At 40.0% G+C, this 27,392-nt stretch overlaps 1 protein-coding gene across 1 annotated transcript in view; it reads right to left on the bottom strand.

Annotated features, from left to right (window-relative positions):
* Window positions 1-1,015: 1,015 nt before the first annotated feature.
* The window catches only part of rp9 (RP9 pre-mRNA splicing factor), a 29,599-nt gene continuing 3,222 nt past the window's right edge, over window positions 1,016-27,392 (bottom strand). Inside the window, exons 2-6 of the mRNA XM_072560710.1 lie at window positions 27,318-27,348; window positions 23,621-23,750; window positions 20,640-20,731; window positions 6,020-6,081; window positions 1,016-4,012 (exon numbers count right to left, since the gene is read on the bottom strand). Coding sequence (XP_072416811.1) covers window positions 3,835-4,012; window positions 6,020-6,081; window positions 20,640-20,731; window positions 23,621-23,750; window positions 27,318-27,348 — 493 coding nt within the window. The 3' untranslated portion in view covers window positions 1,016-3,834. The remainder of the gene's footprint in view (window positions 4,013-6,019; window positions 6,082-20,639; window positions 20,732-23,620; window positions 23,751-27,317; window positions 27,349-27,392) is intronic.

The following is a 27,392-nucleotide window of genomic DNA, read 5'->3' as shown; positions in this document are numbered from 1 at the left end:
CAGCAAGACAGCCAACAGGGATGACCAAAGTGAAAGGAAAAGGGCAGCTTTTCTTGAAGGGGGGTATTCACCAGAAGACTTCTCTGGTTTTGACCCTTTTGTCACATGAACAAGAATCCTGCTGCTCTTCAGTTAGCTGTCTCTAATATGATTTGAATATTTTCACAATATCTTTGACTCGAACATTTGTTTTCTTCCAGTATGTTTCCTTTTACTTCTTCACCACTCTTTTATCTTCTCTATTACCGGAGTCTCATCATACTTCCAACCTCATATCCTTCCCTCTACATGCCTCCTCACTCTCACTACTGCTTCTATTTCTCGGAACTCTGTTTAGCTTCTACATATAATCCATTGAAGCTATATAAAACTGCTACAGATTTAAATGCATGTTCATCGATTTTCACTCATGATGCCACTCACAGAAAGGACAGACTTTTGCTTATAACAAAATTTTTGTTTCTACTGTGCAGCTAATGAACTATTTCAAAAATAGTCATTATAATGTTGGAAAATGCTGTAGGTAATTCTTATACAGGACTTCACTAACAATAGACAGAGTAATTACTAAAAGGTGTGGTATTGTTGGCGAGGATATAGGAGGAGTTTGTCTACTGTTCTTCTAGGATAGCCATTTCATTTCAGCAATTTTACTGAACGGTAATTAACTGAAACATTAATGGGTTTTCCCTCTCCACAGATGCTACTTTTCTCGTACTTCTATTTACTGCTGTTATTTAATAGTAGACTATTTCTAAGAACAAACTGCCTTGCCAACCAAATTTTTACTTAAATGTGATAACCTAAAGTTACTGGGAAAAAAAAATTCTTTTTAAAAAGCACAAGTGAACACCCAATCCCCACAATATCAGATTTAGAATATTCCAGATATCTACTACACTGAAGGATCATATTTCAAAGTTACTCCTTTGCTTCATAATGTTAAAATTAGGATATGGAAATAAAGCATCAATATTGCTTGTAGAGAAGCTTTACAGTATTCTTGATCTACCAATAGCGCAATCCAAAAGCTTTATTGCAATTCACAAATAAACCCAATCTCACTGCTACACGTTGATTCAATTATATCTTTTTAAAAGCACGTGCATAACATTTTTGTCACCTAAAAATTAATTTCTTGATAAATATAAATCACAGGGATTCTAAACTTGTAAATTAATTATGATTAACTTTTAACTCGAGCAAAAAACCACCTCTCACTGTCCACCACAAAAAAACCTGGTTTTTTTCTCATTGCCTTTCCAGTAGAACATAACAGAACAGCTTTAGAATGTCATTTGTCATTGTGCTCCTATGCCAGATTTGCATTTCAATTGTTGTAAGCTACATTTATGCTGCATTTGACTAAGAAATAATAGTAATGTCATCAGCTAACATTTTTAGAATGAAAACATTCCTACTGAGACTAGTCTTTGATCTGGCAGAACAGACAGGTATATAACAGCTAGAAACACAAATTCATTGGACAGAATGTTATATTGATGCAAAGAGCTTGCTTTCACAGAAGGAAATTCAGCAGGCAACTGACGGATCGACAATAAGGTAAAAACGGATGCTGCCTGAACTGCTGTGCTCTTCCAGCACCACTAATCCAGGATCGACAATAAGCCTGCCCTCCAATCTGAACATGCTGGACGCAGACTAAATTGGTGCTCAATGGGACTTCTGCACATCAGTGGAAGGAGATCTCATCTTCTAGAGCTGCTAGGTAGATTACCTTACACTCCAAATTAAAGCTACACACTCACCCAGGCCTATTTACCAGTTGCATGGCAATATGATATTGGAGTCAAGGCAATACACTGCAGATACTAGAATTCAAACAGACACTGCTGGGAAAACTCAGCAGGTGTGGTAGAGAAACAGAGTTAATGTTTGATTCCAGAATGATTCTGCTTCAGAACAAACAAGTGTTGAAAATTTTATTTTCTTATTTTGACAGAGGCAGTGTATGAGACAAAAGGCTTTGGGACAGAATGAAAGAAAAGTGAAGACGACATAATGCAATCAGTTGTCTGTTCTCCATTTTTCTTACATTCCCTTCCCCCCGCTTGCCACATTTCTGTCTCATTCATATCTTGCTTACTTTGCTCTTAATACAGAGGACTCATACCCTCTTTTTCACACCTTGATTTATCATTTACAACTGTTTCTCTTTCTCCATCTTAAATTAATTCTTTGTCTTTTGCACTGGGCCTCTGCCTCTACCAAATTTTTATATTTATTAAAAATTCCAACTTCTTTCATATATCATACCAGACTTGAAATGCTAACTTTCTCTCTACAGATGCTTCCAGACCTGCTGAGTTTCTCTAGTATTCTATTATTGGGGTTAATTGGAATTGTAACAAGCTCAATTGACTCAAATAGTTGAATATTGCTAGAAAGAAAAGGCTCATTTTTGTTGCAGCTTTTCACTGGGCACTTATTAGGGAAATGACCAAGAAATACTTAGATCACAAACAGTGTCACTTACTCACCATGCAAGGTAGAAGCTGAAATAGGGATGTATCAAAACCATCCTGTAGAATAATAGCTAATAACCAGAAGATTTTTCACCATATATGGTGCAAAATTATGAAGGGACATCAGATTGGCACTTTTGGTCCTGAAAAATGCCTGGTCTACCTTAGATTACCCTTGAAGTGTAAGATAGCTCAAATATTTCATCAACAGATGAAGCTAGCTGCTTCACATTAGTACTATGCAAAAGGAAACATGAGTGCTGCTCAGGTTGCCATCAAGTCAAATGACTTTTTACCTACCATACAAATGAGAATATAGTATAGGGGTAATTCCAATGTTATGATGTTGGGTATGGAGGCCATATGTCCCAAAGGCTGGCAAATTGCATCAATAGCATATCCCTTTGGCTGTTAGCAAAAAGCAAGGTGTTGACTGTACCCAACCAACTTGTACTTAGAAAACTCAATAATAATTGATTCTGCAATTCAACAGCGTTTGCTACATAATCCCAAGTGTGCAAAGAGTCATGTTAGCAATTAATTTAAAGATTGTCAGCTAGGGTTGCAACATGGCACTATTTACATGTGCTGACAGCTATAAATATTGATTCACAGGGCACTATATTTTGCAAACAGAATATGGATAAATATTGTGCCTAATGCAATGCAGCAAAACAAGTATCAGTCACTGTGATTTCCCTCTCTCAGGGCAATGTTTTGAACAATCAGTCAACTTGCCTTGAATAACATAGATATTTAAACAAAACATAGCAGTTAACTGTCAGTCATCATCATTAAGATACATTCTCCATGTCAACAACTCTACTAGAGTCCACTTACTAACCAATCAGCGTTCTCCTCTCATTCTGTGTAAAGGTGATTTCCCTTTACTTTGTTATTACGTGAATTACTCCGCTGAGTACAAAACAAAACGTGTTGATAAGATGTGGCTTTTTCAGCAGTCCTCAAGTTCTAAACTACCAAATAATTATTTGTATACCTGAATTACTTCAATGTGTTGTGCTTGTTCTCAGTTTCAATGCCAGCCCATCTACCAAATTACGAAAGTGAGTTCAGGGTGTGTGGGAAGATGCTAGGCTGAGTAACCACCCTTGTTTCAGATGCATTCCACTTATCCGGAACACCCCGGTGAGGGCACATAAAATCCAACCCAATGCCTGTATACTGTTAGAAAGGGAAGCATGTTAACTTTAGTCAAGTTCAGGTATTGAGTGTATTTCTACAGTTTTGCCCCATTCTGTTGAGAATACCAAATTTCTGAAGCTGCTCAAAATGAAATGAACATAAATATTTCTTTACTGAAAAGAAAATATTTCAGTCTTTTGTCTTAGTCAGAGCTATGACTTGGTTTTCTAGACTTGTGTTTCTTCTTTTTCTTCTTTTCCTTCTTTCTCTTCTTTTCTTTTCTCTTTTTCTTCTTTTTGTGCCTATCTACAGAATCTGATGAGCTGGAACTGTTACTGTCTGATGTGGTGTCCTCTAACATCTGTTTCAGCTGTTGTATCCTAAAAGAAAGTGTCACATTACAGTAATTAGAACAACCAACCACGCTCACTCAGAATTTTGTTTTCAAATGAGTTATTCTTTATTTTGACTATGATGTTCAATTACCAGAGAAAATCTATTCAACTTCTATAAAAAAAGGACAACTTACGCAAATCATCAATAGGAGAATGGTTCAAGCAATTGCTAATTAACATCTGCAATATACATTAATGACTTGGATGAAGCAACCAAAGCCAAGTTTATTTGTGCTACAAAGATAGATAGGAGAGCAAGTTTTTAAGATGCAAAGTCTGCTATGGAATGTAGGTGAAGTGGGTGAGGAAAAACAATTGGCATGTGACTTATAATGTGACAAAAAAATATGAAGTTAACCATTTTGGTTGGAAGAATTGGAAAAGTGAAATACAGGTACACAATCCTTTATCCAAAATTCTTGGGGGCAGTTGTTTTTCGGATTTCAGGATTTTTCGGATTTCAGAATAAATGACATTTTCACAATGAAACAAAACAAAATTACCTAACAGCAGATGCAACTTGTGAATAGTACAAGTGATGAGACACAATTGATGCCTGCCAGTTCTGGGCCACGCCGCCACGTCACATCTGAGTGATGTGGTTCAAGTGGGTGTGGAATTGAGCCACCTGTTTGCACGCCAAAACGACACTCCACACTCCATGAAAAACATTACGGATCTTGGAGTTTTTCTGATTTCGAAATTTCAGACAAAGGATTGTGTACCTGTACTATGTTTCAGTACATTCTGTTACATCTAAGGAAAAATATATTTATCATACTGATGAGGACTTTCTTTTTTTCCTCATGGTTGTGCAACTGAGGAACTCTGCCTCAGAAGGTAGTAGATAGGATACAAAATATTTTCAAAGGTGGTGGTAGATTTACTCCCTTATTCTAAGGTCACTGGGGATAGATGGGAATGTGGAATTCAAAACAAACAGATTAGCCACGTTTTTACTGAATAGTGAAGCAGGGTTGAGGAGCAGAATGGCCTACTTTTGCTCCCAATTAGTGTGCCTGGAAATAATTAGGAAGCTTTATTGCAGGAGGAATGGAATCTCGAAGTAGGGAAGTCATACCACAAGACTAAAGGATGTAGGTGTGACCTCACTGAGTACTGCACACAGGTTTGGTCCGCTATTTCAAGGAGAGATTTTTTTTAATGAGAATATGAGAGTAAAATATTATGATTTCCTAGTTTTATATTCTTTAGCACTTCTTAAATAATGGAGTGACATTGACAGTTTCCAAACTAAGCGAGCATTCCTGAATTAGGAGAGTTTTGGAAGATCATGACATCAACAATTTTCTCAACTGCTTCTTGTAATATTCTTAAATGGAAATAATTCGTTTTGGAGATTGTTCACACTTTAATCTCATTATTTTCTCCAACACCATACAACTATAAGGTACCCTTCAAGCCACTCATCCATGCTGAACTAGAAATATATTTCTTCAGTGTTGGGTCAAAACCTTGGAACTCCCTCCCTATACATTGTGAGTCCATCTATTCCAATGGACTGCAGATGTTTAAGGCAACAGTCCGTCACTACCTTCTTAATGATGGCTATGAACAGAACATAAATGCTAGCCCAACCAGCTACACACACATCCCCTGAACAAACAAAAAATACCTAAGAAAGGTTGTGCGTAGAAACCTTGGAGTTACAAACTCTGTTGCAGCAATGGCCATCATGCAGGCCTGACCAAGTTATAAGAGCTGCACTCTCACACTAACAGACAGGTTCTACTGTCACAAGTTTTCCTCCCCCACCCCTCCCCCCCCTCACAAGAAGGCACATCAATTTTCAAGCCTCAAAATAAGGTCACAGTGGCAAAAATTTGGAAAACACTGCCCTATTGCTTTTAGGCATATATTTTAGGCACATATTTCACTCCATGTTTTTCATTATTTCTATTTTGTTTTTAATCAGTAATAGAACAGATATTATTTTCACTGTCAATCTATGCTTACTATTGTAATGCTTACCTGGTTTCCTTTTCACACCGTTTGTTTTCTCTAATTAAGTCATACATGGGATCCTCATGTGCCTGGTAAAAGAATACATCACGTGTGATTTGTTTCTGGCAAGTAAAAGTTTTTGTACACCAATGGATATTATACAATTTTAAGATGTGTTACCTGAAACATCAAATTAGATTACTGGCTGGACATTTTGGACCATTTGGAAAGAATAGTTTGCAAAGCCAAGAGGACTAGGTGCAGCAGCGAAAACAATTGGTGCATTTATAAAGAATACAAGCTGCTTGCCGAGAGTCACTGAGTCTGCAATAGTTTCAGAGAAAGGTCGCATTATCCAGTTTGTGTGAGAGACAATACAATTGGATCTGAACACTCCTTGGAAGTGGCAACAAAGGTGGTGAGGAAAATATGTGACAATATGTTTGTGTGGGAAGACTCACCCCCTCCTTGCCAACTCATTTAATGATTGGCAAAGACAATCCAAAGGTGGCTTTCTTGACCCGCCACCAATTAAAGCCCCTAATTGGTCAATTAATGAACACTCGAGGCCTCGCCTCTGCACTGACTCAATCATCTGTCTCTCCTAGACGACAGGAAAGGGAGCTAGTTTCCCAACTGGGAAACCAGGCCAACGGGCTTGCTGGGTTAGGCATTTGGAAGCATGGAGGAGGGATGGTCTCTGAAAGCCACCCCTCTACTCTTGCTTCTGTCTCCTATGCTGCAGGAATATGGGGAGTACTTACATTCCCACTGCTAGATACCCTAAGTAGACCATAATATTGTAAATGAGCTGATTGTCGAGAGGTTTGACGTTTTTTTCCCCTCAGCGGGAGGGTAGTTGAGTTAGTCAGCACAGAAAGCGTTTGTCCCAAACTCTGAAAACCAAAAAAAAAATTCTGCCCAGAGAGACAGAAATAGAACTTGCCTGGAGCAACAGTCTTTGCCCTGTCATTTGTTTCAGTTTTTCTGAATGCCTCGACAAGTTTGCAAGTTGCAAATCTAAGTCGTAAGCTTCATTATAAATGGTGAGCTCCTAAAGGGAGAATTCAAAATCTATCACCAATATGACCAGAACAAGAAAATTTAGCTAGTCATAACTGATCCAGGAAGGCATCTCAGTGCTGAAAGCATATGCAGAAAATGACTTTGTTCCAAATGCTTTCTGTAGCCAGTTTGTAAATAACCTTTTTCTGAATTTAATGGTACTTGGCTCGAGTCCTTTTAAAATAACACTGCAAAGTTTTAAGCAGTTTTTTTCAGAATTGAAGATTGTGTATATGTTAATTTTCAAGAGTGATAGTTTACATATGTGTGCAGTGTAAACCTTTGCTACTAATCTTTACATTTTGTTTGCAATAACCTAGTTATTGTTATTTTGTTACTCAAGGAAGCTGGATGACTTGTTTCTGATATTGAGGCAAATATGTTTAATTATTATGCTTGGCGACGTCACTTCCTTTTTAAATTCAAGGTATGTTGCCTTCTGCGGAGGAATGGGATGTACCTCATCCTAATATAGTGTAATGAAATGTTCTACAGTACTTTTGGGAAGAATTATGTTTATTATCAAAACAAAAACAGAAAATGTTGGAAATAGTCAGATTGGACAGCATCTGTGGAGAAAAAAAAGTGTTTCACATGACTTTTCATTCAAAATGAAAAAGTCCGGTCTAACAGGATTTCAGAAATAATGTGGAGGAGCCGGTGTAGGATTGGGGTGGACAAAATCAAAAATCACACAACACCAGGTTATAGTCCAACAGGTTTATGTGAAATCACGAGCTGTCGGAGCAACGCTCCTTCATCATGTGCTGTGAGAGAGGGCACACCGACACAGAGTTTACAGGAAAAGAGACCATACAACTGGTGTAACTGCAGAGAAGAAACCTAAAATGGCTGATGGAGAACTCTGTTAGAAAGGAGATGCAACCTTCAATTGATTAAGATGCAAGTTTAGTAAGTGTTTCAAGTCACTGCCCCGAGATAATTAAAGATTGACTCAATGTCTGTCTAACTTTCCAAACTTCCATCAGGCAGAGATACCAAAGATGACATTTTAGGTCAGACACTGAATTGTAGATGTGAGGCCTTGTTCAGAACCTGTCTCCAAGTTTTAAATCAGATGGTCTTGTTCCAAAAGCAGGACTTTATAAAAGGCCTCACTGACTATTTGTGACTAGAAATTGTGTGTTTTTTCAAATAAAATAGAATGTATCTGCAAATAAACATCTTGGTTGAAACGATTCACCCCACTGATTGACGTGTATGAGTGTGTGTGCGAGACAGAATGTGAGAGGGCAAGGGCAGGGGCGGGTGCGTGGTGAGCGAGTGCAGGGACGTGGGTGAGGGGGAGAACGAGGGCAAGCGTGTGGGTGAGGGGGATCGCACGGGGCAGGGAGAGGGCAAGCGGGATCATGTGGAGCAGGGAGAGAGCGGGGGCGAGTATGCGGGCCAGAGGGAGAATCAGGATGCGGGTGAGAGGGAGAGGTACAGCGAGCACATCAGTAAAAGGTAGGCAGAGCGTGTACGCGAGAGAGACAGAACTTGCATTTGAGACGGATCGGGAGTGTGTGTGTGTGTGTGTGTGTGTGTGTGTGTGTGTGTGTGTGTGAGAGAGAGAGAGAGAGAAGGAACGTTTATCTGAGCGAGAAAAAAGTAATCCAAAACTGCACAAACTAATAAAGGTAGAGAAGTCATAACAATTTATCAAGGTGATGCTGTCAAAACAGAACAGTAAGGAAGATTTTACAGATATAGACAGTGTGGTGGGGTCACTTGTCACGCGACTTGAACCAAAGATCACCGTCATGAAGTAAGTTGGTCAACATTAATAAAAAGGTCCTTGATAAGATGAATGACTGGAGAAATTTGATGACAGAGAACCCCAAAGGAAATTGTGACTGGCATAGAAACATGGGAATAGGAGTGAGCCTGCTCTACCATTCAATAAAATCTTAGCTGATATGTGGCCTAACTCCATTTGCTTGCCTTAGGCACATATCCCTTGACACCTCTGCACAGTAAAAACTTGTCTATCTCTGATTTAAATTTAACAACTGAGTAAGCACCGATTGCCAGTTAAGAAGAGAATTCCAAACCTCCACTATTCGCTGCATGTAGCAGTGCTTCCTAACATCTCTCCTGAAAGACCCGGCCTTAATTCGTAGACTTATGCCCCCAGTTCTTAAATCTTCAACCAATGGAAATAGTTTATCTTCATCCACTCTGTCTTTCCCAGATAGTATTCTGAAAACATCTTTTCTAACCTCTATCACTCCCTCAGCTTTCTAAATTCTACAGCATTAAGGGATAATCGGTCTGATTTCTTGTCATAATTTAACCCCCAAAGTCCAGGTAGCATCCTCATAAACCCTGTGGGCCAAAACATCCTTCATAAGTTGTGGGTGCTCAGAAATGCTCATAGGATCTAACTAAGTAGGATCTAACCAAGGTGTACAGGTGTAGTGTAACATCTGCATCCCTATACTCCAGTCCTATAGACATGAAGGCCTGCACTCCATTAGCCTTCTTGACTATTTTCTGCACTTGTTTGTGGCATTTTCAAGACCTTTGCACCTGAACCCACCACTCTTGTTGGATATCCATGTATTTAGCTCTGTACCTTCTAAAAATACTCTGATCTATTGTTTATTAGTCTGAAATAGATAACCTCATACTTGTTTATATTAAAACCAATCTACCACAGCTTTGCCTATTTACCTAATCATCAATATCCTGTTGTAATTTTACACTGTTGTCAACATTATCTACAATGCTAACCAGTCTTGTTTGTTGTCAGTAAATTTGGATATTTGACTTTTTATGACTTTATCCAAGTCATTAATGAATATTGTGGATGCATGAGGTCCCAACACAGATTCTTGCAGGACACCACTATGTCACGTACTGCCAATTTGAGTACTTATCCATTATTTCAACTCTGTTTCTTGCCACTCGAACAAACAATTTCAACCAATGGAAATAGTTTATCCCACACCTCTTCCCACCCTACCTCCTGCAAAAATGCCATCCCGTATTCCCAATTCCTCCACCTTTGTTATATCTGCTCCCAGGACGGCCAGTTCCACCACAGAACACACCAGATGGCCTCCTTCTTCAGAGATTGCAATTTCTCTTCCCACGTGGTTAAAGATGCCCTCCAACGCACCTCATCCACATCCCGCACCTCCGCCCTCTAACCCCACCCCTCCAACCATAACAAGGACAGAACCCCCCGGTCCTCACTTTCCACCCTACCAACCTTCACATTAACCGCATCATCTGCCAACATTTCCGCCACCTCCAAACGGACCCCACCACGAGAGATATATTTCCCTCCCCACCTCTTTCCGCAAAGACCATTCCCTCTTTGACTACCTGGTCAGGTCCACAACACCCAACAACCCATCTCCTGTCCTGGCACCCTCCCCTGCCACCACAGGAACTGCAAAACCTGCATCCACATCTCCTCCCTCACTACCATCCAAGGAGCCTTCCACATCCATCAAGGTTTCACCTGCACACCCACCAATGTATTGTATCCGTTACTCCCGATGCAGTCTCCTCTACATTGGGGAGACTGGACGTCTCCTCGCAGAGGGCTTCAGGGAACATCTGCACCAATCAACCCCACCGCCCGTGGCCCAACATTTCAACTCCCCCTCCCACTCTGCAGAAGACATGCAGGTCCTGGGCCTCCTCCACTGCCACTCCCTCACCACCTGACGCCTGGAGGAAGAATGCCTCATCTTCCGTCTCAGAACACTTCAACCCCAGGGTATCAATGTGGACTTCACCAGTTTTCTCATTTCCCCTCCCGCCCCACCTCACCTCAGTTCCAACCTTCCAGCTCAGCACTGTCCTCATGACCTGTCCTACCTGCCAATCTCCCTTCCCACCTATCCGCTCTAACCTCCCCTCTGACTTATCACCTCCATCCCCACTCCCATTTACCTACTGTATTCTTTGCTACCTTCTCCCCAGCCCCACGCCCCCACCCCTTCCCCCCATTTATCTCTTCACCCTGGAGGCTCCCTGCCTCTATTCCAGATGAAGGGCTTTTGCCAGAAACGTCGATTTTCTTGCTCCAGAGATGCTGCCTGACCTGCTGTGCTTTTCCAGTACCACTCTGATCTAAACTCTGGTTTCCAGCATCTGCAGTCCTCACTTTTGCCTAATTTCCTATCCATGTCAGTAATTTATCCTCAATTCCATGGACTTCCACCTTAGCTCACAGTCTTTTGTATGTAACTTCAAAAGCCTTTTGGAAATCCATTTAAATACCATCCTTCAACTTAGAGTTATCCAATGCCTTTGAGTAACAAAACAAAAAGGGTGTGCCACTCTTAAAGTAGCACCTACACACACCCAACTATTGGATAGGGAGACAAGGAGTGGGTAGGGGCAGGGGAAAGGTTTGAGGTGGGTAGTAAACTACAGAATACCACTTTACTCTTTTAAACAGAAGGTAAATATACCTCCACCCTCCCCTACCAAACTGTCCCCCCCCCCCATCAAAAATTCCCAGGACCCAAATGGCATGGGACTAGATACAGGATAAAATTCCTTCAGCACTGTCCCCCATCAAACACTCCCAGGCCTTCTATCAGAAAGAGGCTACTAAACTTGAAAGAGTGCAAGATTTACAGAAATGTTGCCAGGACTGGAGGATTTGAGTTATAGGGAGAGGCTGAATAGGCTGGGATTTTTTCTCTGGACAGTCGGAGGCTGAGGGGGTGACCTTATCAACATTATAAAATAATGAGGGGCATGAATAGGGTGAATAGTCAAAGTCTTCTTCCTAGGATGGGGGAGTCCAAAAGTAAAGGGCATAAGTTTAAGGTGAGAGGAGAAAGATTTAAACAGACCTGAGAGATAACGTTTTCATTCAGAGGGTGGTGCATGTATGGAACGAGCTGCCAAAGGAAGTGGTGGAGTTGGGTACAATTACAACATTTAAAAGGCAATTGGATGGGTATGTGAACAGGAAGCATTTAAAGGGTTATGGGCCAAATAGGACTAGGTCAGATTGGGATGTCTGTTCAGTGTGGACAGGTTGGACTGAAGGTTTTGTTTCCATGCTGTCTGACTCTGTTTATGACAGATGGCCTGCTATCCACAAAGTGAAAAAAAAAGTTGAAAAATCAGTTTGTACCAGGAGCAACTAGAAGAAACAGTAAATCCAACTTTATGCTTGAATATTTCAGCAGACCTTTGCTATGAAAATTTTGCGATTTACCAAAGACAGGAATTGTAAACTCGGGACTGGATTACAGTAAATCTGTTGTATCTGTCTCATCACATATTGCAAATTCGCCTATCCACACCAAAAAAGTAACAACAAAGATCAACATCCATGGCCAAAAATTGTGTATCTGCAATTTTTAACCTATTATGAAACAAGCTCTGCACTTGTGAATTTCTCCATTTGCAGGAATGAAACCCTTGCAGATAGGGAAGAATGACTGTACTTTCACTCTATCGGTCAGCTAGTGCACATTCTCAATCTTACTCGGCTCCTAATCCTCACTCATGCAGTACCGGGAAATGGTGTCAGAGCCAGGCAAGTGGGCAGACTGGTGGAGGCAAGGTAATAGGCTGACAGGGCAGGGAGCCTGGAAAGAGTTTCTGGGGAGCAGGGCCAAAAGAGTCCAGGAGCAGAACAAGACAATGATAGTCATGGGGAAAGGTTGTAAGTACATTTGTAAGAACCAGATGCCACTGTAAGTGAAGGCCAGAGCATTACAAAAACCTGGAGATGTAGCAAGGCTTGGAGGGGGGACAGGCACAGAGATTCAGGACAGCAATCACTGCTTATGGGATTTATTCTAGGGACTAGCTTTTTAAAAACTAGGTGAAACAAAGAAGGTGCCAGCTACAGAAATTTCTCTTCCCTATTGGTTCCCAATCCAACAGCCCGTATGGCTAACTAAAATCTCTACAGTGTGGAAAAAGACCATTTGGCTCAACAAATCCACACCAACCCTCCAAAGAGTAACCCACCCAGATCCATTCCCCCTGCCCTATATCTACCCCTGAATAATGCACCTAACCTACAAATCCCTGAATACTATGGGCAATTTAGTACAGCCAATTCACCTAACCTGCACAACTTTGGACTGTAGGAGGAAACCAGAGCACCTGGAGGAAATCCACACAGACACAGGGAGAATGTGCAAACTCCACACAGATCGAAATCGAACCTGGATCCCTGGCTCTGTGAGACAGCAGTGCTAACCACTGAACCACCATGCCATCCTTGAAAGGTTCCTGTTCCCATCATCCCCAACTTGAAATCTGACGTCGCATCCCTGTGAGCTGATTGCCAATTCATGTGAATGGCAGAGGCAGAGGCAGTCAATTAAAGTCAAAGTGTGATAAAACCAGCCACAACCAGACCAAGGGAAAGACTGGGCTAGGAGTGGGGTAAAGAGGGTAGGAGAGATTTCTGTCTACAATTGCGATTCAAGATCTGAAAGATAATCTGTGGTCGTGTTAGAATTATTTTTGTTTTTTTTGCAGTCTTGTGGAGAAGTATTGATTAAGAGTGATGAAGGTGGGGGGAGCAGAGAAGAATGAAAGGGGAGGGGGTATGAGAGAGAAAAAAAAGGGAGAAATAACGCTTTAAGCCACAGACACTGTGGAAAACGTAATTTTTAAAAAACGTTACAGGAGCACATTCAGAGTTGTATCTATAATGTTGCCTTCTTTTAGCAATGAGGGACGTTTGGCACATCAGCATCGTGTTGTGGGCGTGGGTTGGGATGGGGGTGTGTGTGTGCACACGCACATGTGTTCAGGGCAGTTCTGCTTAGAGGACAGAGACAGTTCTTTGATTTTTTAAAAAATTGAGAGTTGTAGATTCAGGAGGTCTCGGCCTAGTAACAACTAATTGACTGGTTCCTGGGTAAGTGGCTGCAAACCATGTATGTAAACAATAAAGCAGAAATATCGAGCTTCCAAAAAGAAAACAAGTCAATCTTTCTCTCTCCAGTGTGAAGTAATAGAAAATCTCCAGGTAGTTGTTCTCACTCGTCATTTCCCTGTAAATTGTGTTTTTTGCAATTTGCTTGCTGGAAAGGAAAAGATGGAAAACCACCTTCAGAGACACCAAAAGGAGCAATTCTGAAGCAGTAAATTAAAGACAGCATCGGTGAACAAGATCTCATAATCAAAAAAACTGAGAGGAAGCAAAGAAATTGAAAGGAAACAACTCAACTACTGAGGTTTGGATTGTTGCTATTGAACAGTGATTCTGTTGCTTTTTTTTGCCACCCTAATAATCTTGTCTTGTGTGTGTTTGTACATGGGAATTTTGAAACACTTGTAGAGTTCATGTTTGAGTTATAAGCCAGCAATTCAGTCTCTGTCATTCCATTCATTAAAACGTTTGGTGACAATAAATAGTTCTTTTAGTTTTAATTAAAAGAAACTGCACAAAAAGTTTTCTAATCTGAATTAGACAGGTAAAATTGGGAAAGTTGGATGTTTAATCAAAATTTTCACACTGTTACAACTCGAGAAATGGGGCTGGATTTCCAGCACACTACTACTGAGTTGTGATTTGGAGATGCCGGTGTTGGACTGAGGTGTACAAAGTTCAAAATCTCACAACACCAGGTTATAGTCCAACAGGTTTAATTGGAAGCACACTAGCTTTCAGAGCATCGCTCCTTCATCAGGGATAGTGGAGGGCTCAATCTTAACACACAGAATTTATAGCAAAAATTTACAGTTTGATGTAACTGAAATTATACATTGAAAAATTGATTGTCTGTTAAGTCTTTCACCTGTTTGAATACCATGATAGTTTCACTTCTTTCATGTGGAAATCACAAAACGTTTTTTTTTAAAAAGTTGCATTCTCAGGTTAGCTGTAAACAATAGTGATAGCTAGACAATATGCTGAAGGTGTTAGCCCCCGTGTTCTCTGTCTATGCCATGATGTTTAGATTGATTCTAATCTAAAAAGTGGGATAACGGAGTTTTACATGAATTCATGCAGTTTTTGAGCAAAGTACGATGTAACCCTGCAAGTACAAATTCACCCCACAAATACATGTGTGCATGTGAGTCTTTGTCTGTTGTGTGTGTGGGTTGGGGGTTGAAAGTGTGAGTATGTGTATGTGTGTAGTGAATGTAGAGTGTCTTAAGTGTGTGAGGGGGGTGCATGTGAGAGTGTGGGAGTGTGTGTGTCTGTAAGGGTGTGCGTGGGTGTCTGCGTGCGCATCTGTGTATATGTGTGTCCATGTGTATTGGAGTGCATGTATGTGTGTGTGTGTAGGAGTGTCTGCGTGTGTGTATAGTGCAATGGTGGACATCTGTAATGTGACATGAACCCAAGGTCACATGGGTCTCATGATTCAGCCAACATTGTCTATCTTATACGTTGCAGGCAAGGATGCCCTGAGGCATGGTACATTGGGGAAACTGAGCAAAGGCTATGACAACGGATGAATGGGCACTGCACAACAATCAACAGACAAGAGTGTTCCCTCCCAGTTGGGGAACACTTCAGTGGCCCAGGACGTTCGACCTTGGACCTTTGGGTGACGATCCTCCAAGGCGGACTTCGGGACAGGCAGCAGAGGAAAGTGGCCGAGCAGAGGCTGATAGCTAAGTTTGGTACCCATAGGGAGGGCCTCAACTGGGACCTTGGGTTCATGTCACTTTACAGGTGACCACCATTGCACTATACCCACACACACCCACGCACTCCTATACACACATACACACGGACACACATATACACAGACACCCACGCACACCCTTACAGACACACATACTCCCACACTCACACCCTTACAGACACACACACTCCCACACTCACAAATGCACTCCCTCACAGACCTAAGACACTCTACATTCACTACACACACACACACACACACATACACATTCTCACACTCGCAACCCCCAACACAGACAGACAAAGACTCACATGCACACATATTTTGTGGGGTGAATTTGTACTTTGCTCAAAAACTGCATGAATTCATGTAAAACTCTGTTATCTCACTTTTTAGATTGATTCTAATCTAAACATCATGGCATAGACAGAGAACACGGGGGCTAACACCTTCAACATGTTGTCTAGCTATCACCATTGTTAACAGCTAACCTGAGAATGCAACTTTTTTAAAAAAAGGTTTTGTGATTTACACATGAAAGAAGTGAAACTATCATGGTATTCAAACATGAAAGACTTAATAGACAATCAATTTTTCAACGTATAATTTCAGTTACATCAAACTGTAAATTTTTGCCATAAATTCTGTGTGTTAGGACTGAGCCCTCCACTATCACCTGAAGAAGGAGCGACACTCTGAAAGCTAGTGTGCTTCCAATTAAACCTATTGGACTATAACCGGATGTTGTGTGATTTTTAACTTTGTACTTCTGAGTTGGGCGACAACATAAATTATTTGAGAAATTATGCAAGGATATAAGTTAATTTAAAAGACAGCTTGCCGCTGTTTCACTGATATACTTAGTCTTGAGATTATCCTGTAATTTTATTGCAACATCTTTTTGCTTTGCTAGACAAATTGAGTGGAATCTTGCTTAATTATTTTCTTCTCTCTACCCTCCAACATGCCTCATTCAAGTGTCTAGGTGCAGACAATGTGCCAAAACATGTAAAGAACATCCACATCTCCGATATTAACACAAGATCTGAACAAAAATCAATCTCTTCTGGAGATGAATTGTATCTAAATGTTGTGAAGGAAGTGTTTAATTTAAATGAGCATTAATTTATTGTTTACTTTATACATTTATCAATTGAGGTGTTTATTCAGATGTTTATTTTGTTTTTCCATTAACATTCACTTAGACGTGTTTCCTTTAATTCCTTCCAAGCAGCCTGCACTATTCAGGACTTATCCAATGTATTTCTCTTTTCATGAGATGACTTTCCCAATGTCAATAAAGCTTAAAATCTCATTGTGGAAACCCAGCCACCAGTGATAATTATTTCCAAACAGTAAAAGTAAATCAGAATGTTACCAGTACTAACTGTTCCCAACTGATGAAAGTCTTCCAATGTCAACTGGAATCAATAATTCCCAACTCATTAAGCTTTGAATGAAATATTCCAAGGTGCTTCACTGGGCATCTTAAAACAAAGTACAACACCAAATAAAAACAGAAAAGTTTGGAAATACTCAGTAGATTAGGCAGCACAGAAGAAAGAAACAGAACTTGTGTTGCATCAGACTTTTTGTTGGGAAAAGTTAGAGATAATAATAGGTTTTTAACAAGTAGTGGGTAAGGTAAGGGTAAAGGAAGGTCTTAAACAGGTGAAAGACAGTAAAACTCAAATGAAAACAATGCTGAAGGAAATGGCAATGGGGCAAGAGAAAAAACAAAGAAAGGCACTGGAGTCAGAAACAGACCCTTCAGTCCAACTTGTCCATGCCAACCAGATATCTTAACCTAATCTAGTCCCATAAGCCTCTAAACCCTTCCTTGTTCATATACCCATCCAGACGCATTTTAAATATTGTACCAGCCTCCACCACTTCCTTTGGCAGCTTGTTCCATACACGTACTACCTTCTGTGTGAAAAAGTTGCCACTCAGGTCCCTTTTATATTTTTCCCCTCTCACCCTTGGACTCCCCCAACCCAGGGAAAAGACCTGGTCTATTTATCCTATCCATGCCCCTCATGATTTTATAAATCTCTGTAAGGTCACCCCTCAGCCTCCGGCATTCCAGGGAAAACAGCCCCACCCTATTCAGCCTGTCCCTACAGCTCAAATCTTCCAACCCTGGCAACATCCTTAGTAAATCTTTTCTGAACACCTTCAAATTTCACAACTTCCTTCCGATAGACGGGGGGAGAATAGAAGGTGGACTGGCCATGCTAAATTGCCCATAGTGCCCAGGGATGTGTAGGTTAGGTGGATTAACAATGGTAAATGCAGGGTTATAGGGATAGGTTAAGGGGCTGAGTCTGGGAGGGATGCTCTTTGGAGAGTCGGTGTGGACTTGTTGGGCCGAATGACCTGTTTCCAAACCGTAGGGATTCTATGACATACCTTGAGCAGTTTGCTGCTGTTGGAAGAGAAAAACTAAAACACACAAGGAAACGGAAACAAACATTGAGATGCTGGAGGTCAGAAAATGTTGAACTCATACTCAATTAACAGCTGGGTGCTGATCCTCAAACTTATGTTGAGCTTCACTGGAACAGCACAGAGGATCAAGGGCACATGTCGGCCTGAGAACAAGACTAATTAATATGACAGGTCTCATTTTATATATCATTCAACAGTTTTTCTCACTCAAGATGTTCAATGCAATCTGATTTCAGATCATTCAACCTGCACTCAATAATTTATTCATAATTTCTACCTATTACATTCCTGACAATTGATTTGTTGCATCTATTTCTGTTTGCTTTCAGGTTCCAATTTGATAAAATGTTTACATATAAAGCTTGAACCTATCCTCTGTGGGGACACTGACAAATCTGTTATCACTGGTGTTTGTTGCAGGTGTCCTAGCCTGAGTCTCAACAGGAAACTTTATGTGAAGATAATAATGACTCTTCAATGATGCTTGAATGTTGGTCGGCATATTAAAGGCAAAATTAAATATTTCCCCGATGCCTGTAATGGAATATTTCCAGACTTTTTTAAATGAAATAGAATTTCTTTTATTTTGTGTTAAAAGTGTACTCGTGAATGTGTTCAGTAACTAACTAAAAAAAACATTAGGACCTGACAAACCAGATTTCATTCTGGAATCTGAATTGTCTTAACAGCTGCTGGAAGCATAGTACAGACAGGATGACAGTTTTGATCTCTTTGACTGGCAGAGGATGTACAGCTTCAGAGATGCTGCAGATCTTTCATCTTCTCAGAACTGCAAAATGCATCACCAGCAATTAATTACTTTTGAAATTGTTTTTAAATAGGCAAATACAGTGCATGAATTAGCTGATGTACGATCACACAAACAGCAAGTTAAGTAACTGATATATTGATCTAGTTTTTATAACAAAGATTGAGAAATTAATGTTGGTACAAAACCAAATAAATTATTCAAAGAGCAGGGCAAGTATTATGGAATATCAATTTTAACTTGCAGGCAAGATCTCAGTTTATGATATCATCTGAAAAACAGAGCCTGTGACAACGAAGCACACTATTCATATATTGTACTGTTGGTGTGTTCAAGTACTGATGTGGGCAGAACTTCTGATTGAGAAGTTAAAAGCACATGGTAAAATTCTCTCTCTTGCTATTATATCTCATATTTTACATGCTAATCAATGTAATGTTGATGGTATTAAATGAGGTTAAACCTGACGTGGCTCAGTTTATCCTATAATAAGTATGAACAATACCAGTAGCACGACAAAAAAAAACTTGGTTTTAGGAAACGTTAGCTCGAATTGGACAGTTTTCAAAAACAGTAAACGAAACTAATGTGCCGAAAATTTGAAACCAAGGGAATTTAAAATTAAATATGCAGATGAGTTTGGGTAGATGCAGGTGAATTTCTTTTATTCTCTTGCAGGATGCGAGTGTCACTTGCTAAGCCAGTATTTATTAGGCACCCCTGATTGCAAAGAGGGTAGATAAGTGTCAACCACATTGCTGTGGCTGTAAGCTAGACCAGTTAAGATGGCAGTTAAAATATTTCAAATCTATTTTCTGATAAAAACTTGCCATCAATCAGGTGTTGAGGTTGGAAATACATGAAAAATAACATTCTTAAATGAGGTGGGCTGCAACTTTGAATATGATAAAATCTCTGCGCAATTCATTGCCATTCTGCTCTAAAGTGTTACAGTATTAATTATTCAAGTTTTGAGATTTTTGTGTAACTTGGCAACTTCGAAAGGATGAGGGCATAGAAATTAATGTTGGTACAAAACCAAATAAATTATTCAAAGAGCAGGGCAAGTATTATGGAATGTCATGTATCAATTTAAACTTGGAGATAAGGTCTCATTTTATGATATAATCTGAAAAACAGAGCCTGTGACAACGAAGCACACTATTCATATATTGTACTGTTGATGTGTTCAATTTGCCTGCCAAAAGGAACCTTCACAACCCAGGCACTGCTCCCAAGAAATTCCTCTGTTGTCCTTTTGCCAAGTCCAGATTCCCTTCTCTCTACCAAGGCCCACTTCCTCAATTCCACCCAGGATCTTCAGTCTTTTCCCTAATTAACAAGGCAGTGCTACCCCAATATTCCATCATGACCTGCCCAGACTCTGATCCCAACCCCATCACCAGCACTTTGATTCTCCTCCATTAGACTCCCATTTGATCTCTTTTGCCCATGATCCTACTCCATCACCATGGTCCTCTTTCATCCCCATGTAGAGATCCAATCTCTCTGAATTTCCCTCTCCAGAGTGTGAGGCCCCCAAACTGCCCTCTGATTTCTTCACCTCGCTCTCCAACCCTGCCAATCAACCTACTATTACAATTTAAAACTTTCTTTATAGTTGTCACTGAGGGCTCCCCATCCAAATGAAAGCCCTAGCTACTAAAATTCCAGAGTGTTTGCAGGAATCCCAAACTGAGGTTTGCCCTCAACTTTCTGATTAGCCTATAATTTAACAAATTTTTAGAAGTAAAGAATGAAATTTTTTCTGACTTACTACTCTGAACTGTTCCAATTTCTGATTGCCACTGATGAAATAGGGACATTCTCTATCCCCGGTTCTGTGTCCAAAATTTTTGCATCTCCAGCCTGGAAACAACAGTGAGAAATAGTAAAAGTAGCAATTGATAGCAATTCTTCAATGCTCACGTTTTAACATTCCCAAATGCTACCAATGAAGGAAAACTTAAATTTTAAGCTAAATAAAACTACTAAGTTGTAGCAGATCACTTAGCCAAGTTCAAGATAATTAGGCAGAGTCAAAATGGTTTCTGAAAGGAAATTCATGCTCAACGGATCCATTGGAATTCTCAGAGGAGGTAAAACGTGCTCTGGTTAAAAAATGGGACCAAGAGATGTACTGCTTGTATCTGGCTTAACAAAAGGCATTTGATAAGATGCTACATCAAAGCTTAGTACAGGAAATAAAGTGCATTCTTCACTGACAAGTATTTACCCTGATTACATTAGTAGAATGGGGGATATGCCAGGGTATGGTATTACAGATTGAATACAATTATATTGGAAACTGGAGTGGAGGTTACAACTAGATCAATCTTGATTTTGACAAATGGCAGACCCGACTCAAAAGACTATTAATACTGCTGATGACCAACAATGCCACCAGGGGGATCAAAACAGAGTTCAGTTTTGATCAGTTCAAAATCAATTTCATTTAGCACAGCAGTAGAGCCACACATCATAATGGAGGGTATCTTCAATGTGAAGATTGAATTTTATCTCAAGACTAATTATTTGGTTTATTTAGTAATTGAAACAAAAGTAGAGAGAATTAACTGGGAAATGGAAGTGGTAGTTAGGACACATCTGCAACTTTGCATTCTATGAGCAAATATACTATCAAGTACATCTTGTTTTGTATTGCACCACCTGGATTGGATTCACTTAACACTGCTATGGTTAGATTTATGCAGCATGAAAACAGGCCCTTTGTCCCACCACATCTATGCTGACCAACAAACATCAAACTATACTAATCCCATTTTCTTGCACTTGCCCCAGAGTCTATGCCCTGGGATTTAAGTGACCACATGCTCCTTAAAAGTTGCAACAATACCCACCTCTACCATCCTTTCAGGCAGTCCGTTCCATATTTCTAGCAAACATGGAGTGAAAAAAACACTTTTGCTCAGATCCCCTCTTACCCCTCACCTTAAAACTATGCGGTGTTCTCTTACATAAAAGTCTGCCAATGGGAAAAGATTCTCAGCATCTACCCTCTCTACGCCATTCAGTTTTGCATACATCCTTTATAGAATTCCTTCACTGTCCTGTGTTCCAGGAAAACAAACGCAGCTTGTCCAATCTTTCCTTGCAACAGACTTTCTATCCCAGGCAACATCCTCGTGAATCTCTTGTAAACCCTCTCCAGTGCAATCACATCCTTCCAATAGTGTGGCAATTAAAACTGCACAAGTATCCAATATTCTGCACCTTGGATACATCCTATATGTCTTCTTCAGGGATCTATGGATTGTACACCATGGTCCCTTTGTTGCTCATTACTCTCTAGGGACCTATTATTCATTGTGTAAGTCTTTCCCTTATTAGATCTTCCAAGATGCAATATCTAATACTTATTAGGATTAAATTTCATCCGCCATTGCTCTGCCCAATTTAGCAGCTGATCAATTATCAGACTGCAGCCCGAGTCCACTGTCCTCATTATCAACATCACAAATTTTCACACTATTTGTAAATTTATTAACTATACTTTCTACATTTACATCCAAGTCACTAATGTATATAACAAACAGTAAGGGTCCCAAGCACCACTGGTCACAGGCTTTCAATCATAAAAATGCCTTTGTGGATTGAAAAATTGGGGCTGAATGCTAATGTGTTGGCTGAAAATGGGTGTTGACTTAAGTGTTAAGTGCAAAAACAATTTATGAAGCTGGAAAATGGGTTGTCCTATATGTCATGACTTACCTGATTATGTTAACTATTTCAGATTTTATTTTCATGTGTTACTACCTATACAGTCAATTCTTAATGAGTCAACTTTAGATAATTTTGCTTTCATCAAAGTTTCAAGTTATCAGCCATTCCTGCCAACAGAACCATAAATCCAAGAGAAGGATGCCCAAGATAAGCCAACTTCTGGACTGGTAACTCTGGAACAACCAAATACATGCCATTTGACAAATCTCTCACCAACCAATCAAGGAGTTAGGCCATGCTACACCAAAAAAATCACTGAGAAACCATATTTGACATCTAGATTTCTCTGTGAAAGGACATTCAAAAATTCCAGGTATAATCAAACCTGCAAAAAAGTTAAAGCACTGTTAATTGGAGACTATGTGAAGTTTGTACAGTAAATGTGCTACAAAGCCAAAATTGCTAACGAGTGGGAGGTTATACTATCAGCTCATCAACTATTTTTGAAACATAACACAAACATTTTTGAACAGTTTAACAATATAGCCATTCTCTCCAACAAAGAGTAGGGTGCCCACCACAACAAAGAAGCTCTGTAATAAGATTCAAAACAGCTTGACCAGCAAACTCTCCCATCTCTAGCCCAATCCTGCAGTGAAAGAAAATCACCCTGGCAAAGAGGCTGGACCACTAGAAGTTCACCTGCAGCAACAGATGAGTGGGTCTTTTTAAGACAAGGTATGGCATTGTGTTCCATGCAGTGTTTATGAAGTGGGGGGGGTGGTGGGGGAGGAGAAAGAAGAGAGCACGAGAAAGAGAAAGAGCAAGAGTGAGAGCGCACAAAGAGACGTTTTTCCCATATTCTTCACTCTTTTCATTTGACTTTTTTTGACACATGTTTACATATACGTAAATCGGCTTACACAGGTATGTTTAATCACCACTAAGCATGAATTTGTAGGTGAACACCTCCAATTTGATTGACCACAATTCTATTATATTTAAATATGGAATTATTTACTTCCTTTGTTTCATTTCAACAGTGAATATACAAATTAATAAGATTCTGCTTACACTGCATGACTTTCACTTCTTTTCCCAAGGGCATCCAAAGTCCTTTGGTAGGAGCATGTGCCAGGAAATCTCTTGCTTCTTCATTGCCTGGCAGGTCTGGAATACAATCTTCAGGCTTGTCGTCATTTTCCTGAGTACAAAGAATTCATTTTACAGGTCTTATAAATATTGCACAGTATTTTACATTATGATCCAAAACTATAGGGAACTAATTTTGTTTTCTGCAAATTAAACTGAATGGGTTAGAGAAATGAAAATCAGACAATGACTGTTAGGATAAGAAATAGGTTTTTCTTTATAATCCATGTCAAACAAAACAAATTGCATCCACTGTAATCATATATTTTCAAGATTGCATTAAAGTAGTTTCATTTGTTGGTTGTTAACAGAGGAAAGCATACATTCTCCTGTTTTCTTTTGTACAAGAAATCTATCTTCTGTATCATATACCTACAAAAGGATCAGAAATGTATGACAAACTAATTTTTCAGTATTTACTCTCATCCTCAACATTTTCCCTTAATTTTAAATGCTTGCTTGCAATGATTCATACTGGATTATGGTTCCACTGATATCATAACTTCTCCTGCTTTTCTTAGTGATTACGTTAAGGTATGAATGTGAATAGTCAACAGCCATAAGCTATTTGACCACACTGGTCTGTCATTGCTAAACCCTCACCTGACATCCACTGATTGCTGAACTCCTTACATGTCATTGGAACTGTTCATTTCCTATTGCACAAAGCCCACAGAAACAAAGAAGGTATGCTTTCTTTTATTAGGCAGAGCACTGAGTATAGGAGTTGGGAGGTCATGTTGCAGCTGTACAGGACATTGGTTAGGCCACTGTTGGAATATTGTATGCAATTCTGGTCTCCTTTCTATCGGAAGCATGTTGTGAAATTTGAAAGGGTTGAGAAAACAATTACAAGGATGTTGCCAGGGTTGAAGGATTTGAGCTATAGGAAGAGGCTGACTAGGCTGGGGCTGTTTTCTCTGGAGCGTCAGAGGCTGAGGGGTGACCTTAAAGAGGTTTATAAAATCATGAGGGGCATGGATAGGATAAATAGATATATTATTTTCCCTGGGGTGTGCGAGTCCAGCACTAGAGGGTATAGGTTTAGGGTGAGAGGGGAAAGATATAAGAGAGACCCAAGGGGTAACCTATTCCATGTAGGGGCTGGTGCATGTAAAAGGCATCTGGATGGGTATATGAATTGGAAGGGTTTCGAGGGATATGGGCCAAGTGCTGGCAAATGGGACTAGATTTGGTTAGGATACCTAGTTGGCATGGATGAGTTGGACCGAAGGGTGTGCTGTAGTTCTCTATGACCCTAAGTAATTTCTCTCACTGATTAGAGGAAGGCATTGTCTTGAATCGCTAAACAGATTTAATTGTAATGAAGACACACACTTGTACATTTTACAGAGCCACATCATGTTAGAATCATAGACTGGTGACATTTTAGGAAGCCATTTGGCTTGCTTTGTCCATACTGGTCCTATGCAAGGGAAATTGAACTATTTCTTTTTAGATTAGATTACTTACAGTGTGGAAACAGGCCCTTCGGCCCAACAGGTCCACACCGCCCCGCCGAAGCGTAACCCACCCATACCCCTACATCTACATCTACATCTACCCCTTACCTAACACTACGGGCAATTTAGCATGGCCAATTCACCTGACCTGCACATCTTTGGACTGTGGGAGGAAACCGGAGCACCCGGAGGAAACCCACGCATACACGGGGAGAACGTGCAAACTCCACACAGTCAGTCGCCTGAGGCGGGAATTGAACCCGGGTCTCTGGCGCTGTGAGGCAGCAGTGCTAACCAGTGTACCACCGTGCCGCCCACGAAAGGTCTCTTGACCTTTCCTCCAGCCCTACATTTATTTTCCTTCAGTTTCTTTATCCAATTTCTATTTGAAAGACAAGCATCATTTAAGTGTTTAAAAATAAATGCACACAAGACACAGCTTAGTGTTTTTACTTTCTGGATTAGAGTGGTGCTGGAAAAGCACAGCAGTTCAGACAGCATCCAAGGATCAGGAAACTCGACGTTTCGGGCAAAAGCCCTTCATCAGGAATACAGGCAGAATGCCTGAAGGGTGGAGAGATAAATGAGACGAGGGTGGGGGTGGGGAGAAAGTAGCATACAGTAGTCTGGTTCAGGGCATGGTTGAAGAGCTGCAGGGCAGAGGAAATGACCTGGGAGTTGCAGTGGGAGAGGGACTCCCTGAGGTCCTTGCAGATAGAGGAGAAAAACTTCTTCAAGGCAGACATCCTTGCAAGAGGATTATGTCCTGAAACAGACTACTCTATGAGACTTTCTCCCCACTCCCACCCTCCTCTCATTTATCTCTCCACCCTTCAGGCACTCTGCCTGTATTCCTGATGAAGGGCTTTTGCCCGAAATGTCGATTTTCCTGCTCCTTGGATGCTGTCTGAACGGCTGTGCTTTTCCAGCACCACTCTAATTCAGAATCTGATTTCCAGCATCTGCAGTCATTGTTTTTACCTTAGTGTTTTAACATGTTTATGGATCACGTGGGAGTGAATTGGAACTTTATACTACAATGGTGGAATTTTTGTTTGCTTATAACTCAAACTTTTAAATGGCACAAGTTTAGCTTTTTAAAAATCCATTTTAGGTATGAAAACTACAACACTAAGCTTTGAGCCCAAATGGCTGGTTACACCATACTGGAAGGAAATTTTTCATGCAGATCATCGTTCTACTGAATGGTTCGGAGCATGTGCAGCTCTCTAACTTATGACATTACTATGGAACTTTTGTAGAAATGAAACAGACATTTATAACCAGACATTTTAAAGTATTAATTGCAAAGGAAATAGGCTAGAAAAGCATTTTGCTACATTTAAGATTACATGTCAAATCATATGGATGCACCTCCATTTTAGACTAGATGATCGGTCAGACTATGACTTGTACAGTAAAGTAGATTACACATGACCTTGTCACAGATATAGGCCAGTTATTTTAAGTATTACCTATGCACAAATATTAATACGTATACTCAAAACAGAATTCCACTTCAAAATGCAACGGTGCAGAGTTGTGAAATTAGACAGTCTCGTTTTGGTAACTTGTTAAAATATGCCTTAAAATATTTCAGAAAAGTTATGAGTTTCAAGCAATAGGTGATGTTGCTTGAGGCTATCAGGGCAAAGATGTGTATTGCTTCTTTTCTCTAAACCTTCATTTTTGTATTTCAGGACTGCAGGTGAAAAAGATTTACATAGATACAGCTATATCAATGTATCTTAATGATAAATGTGTAAGACTAACATTGTATACGTGGTTCTAGATAAAACACCAAATGCTAACACTTCATATGATGTAGAACAGAGACATATTGCATTAATTTGATGCGCTACATACTGTAAGAATTTTGATACTGATTTTTGGACATTATTCTTCACAAAATAATACTTCAGTCTCAGAACATTAGGATACTGGTATTGGTACACATAGAAAAATTAAGAACAAGAGTCACATCACACTCCCATTCGTCACCATGTGGTATGCAATGGTAGGAAATATGAGGCAAGGATCTATCAACCCATTTTTGCTTTGAGAATGTGCTTACTGCAGAATAACCAACAGCCAAAAATAGTTTTTAAAACACACTTGTCAATATTAAAAAGTGCATCAATCAATTTATCACTAACCTTAATCATTCCTGGTGGTGGCTTCTCATAACTATTTGAAAAAAAAGACAATTTGCAATAATTTAAAGACTTCAC

This window comes from Chiloscyllium punctatum, chromosome 41 (assembly GCF_047496795.1).
Source record: "Chiloscyllium punctatum isolate Juve2018m chromosome 41, sChiPun1.3, whole genome shotgun sequence".
NCBI classification, from domain to species: domain Eukaryota; kingdom Metazoa; phylum Chordata; class Chondrichthyes; order Orectolobiformes; family Hemiscylliidae; genus Chiloscyllium; species Chiloscyllium punctatum.
This window is presented reverse-complemented; position numbering and strand designations above follow the sequence as displayed.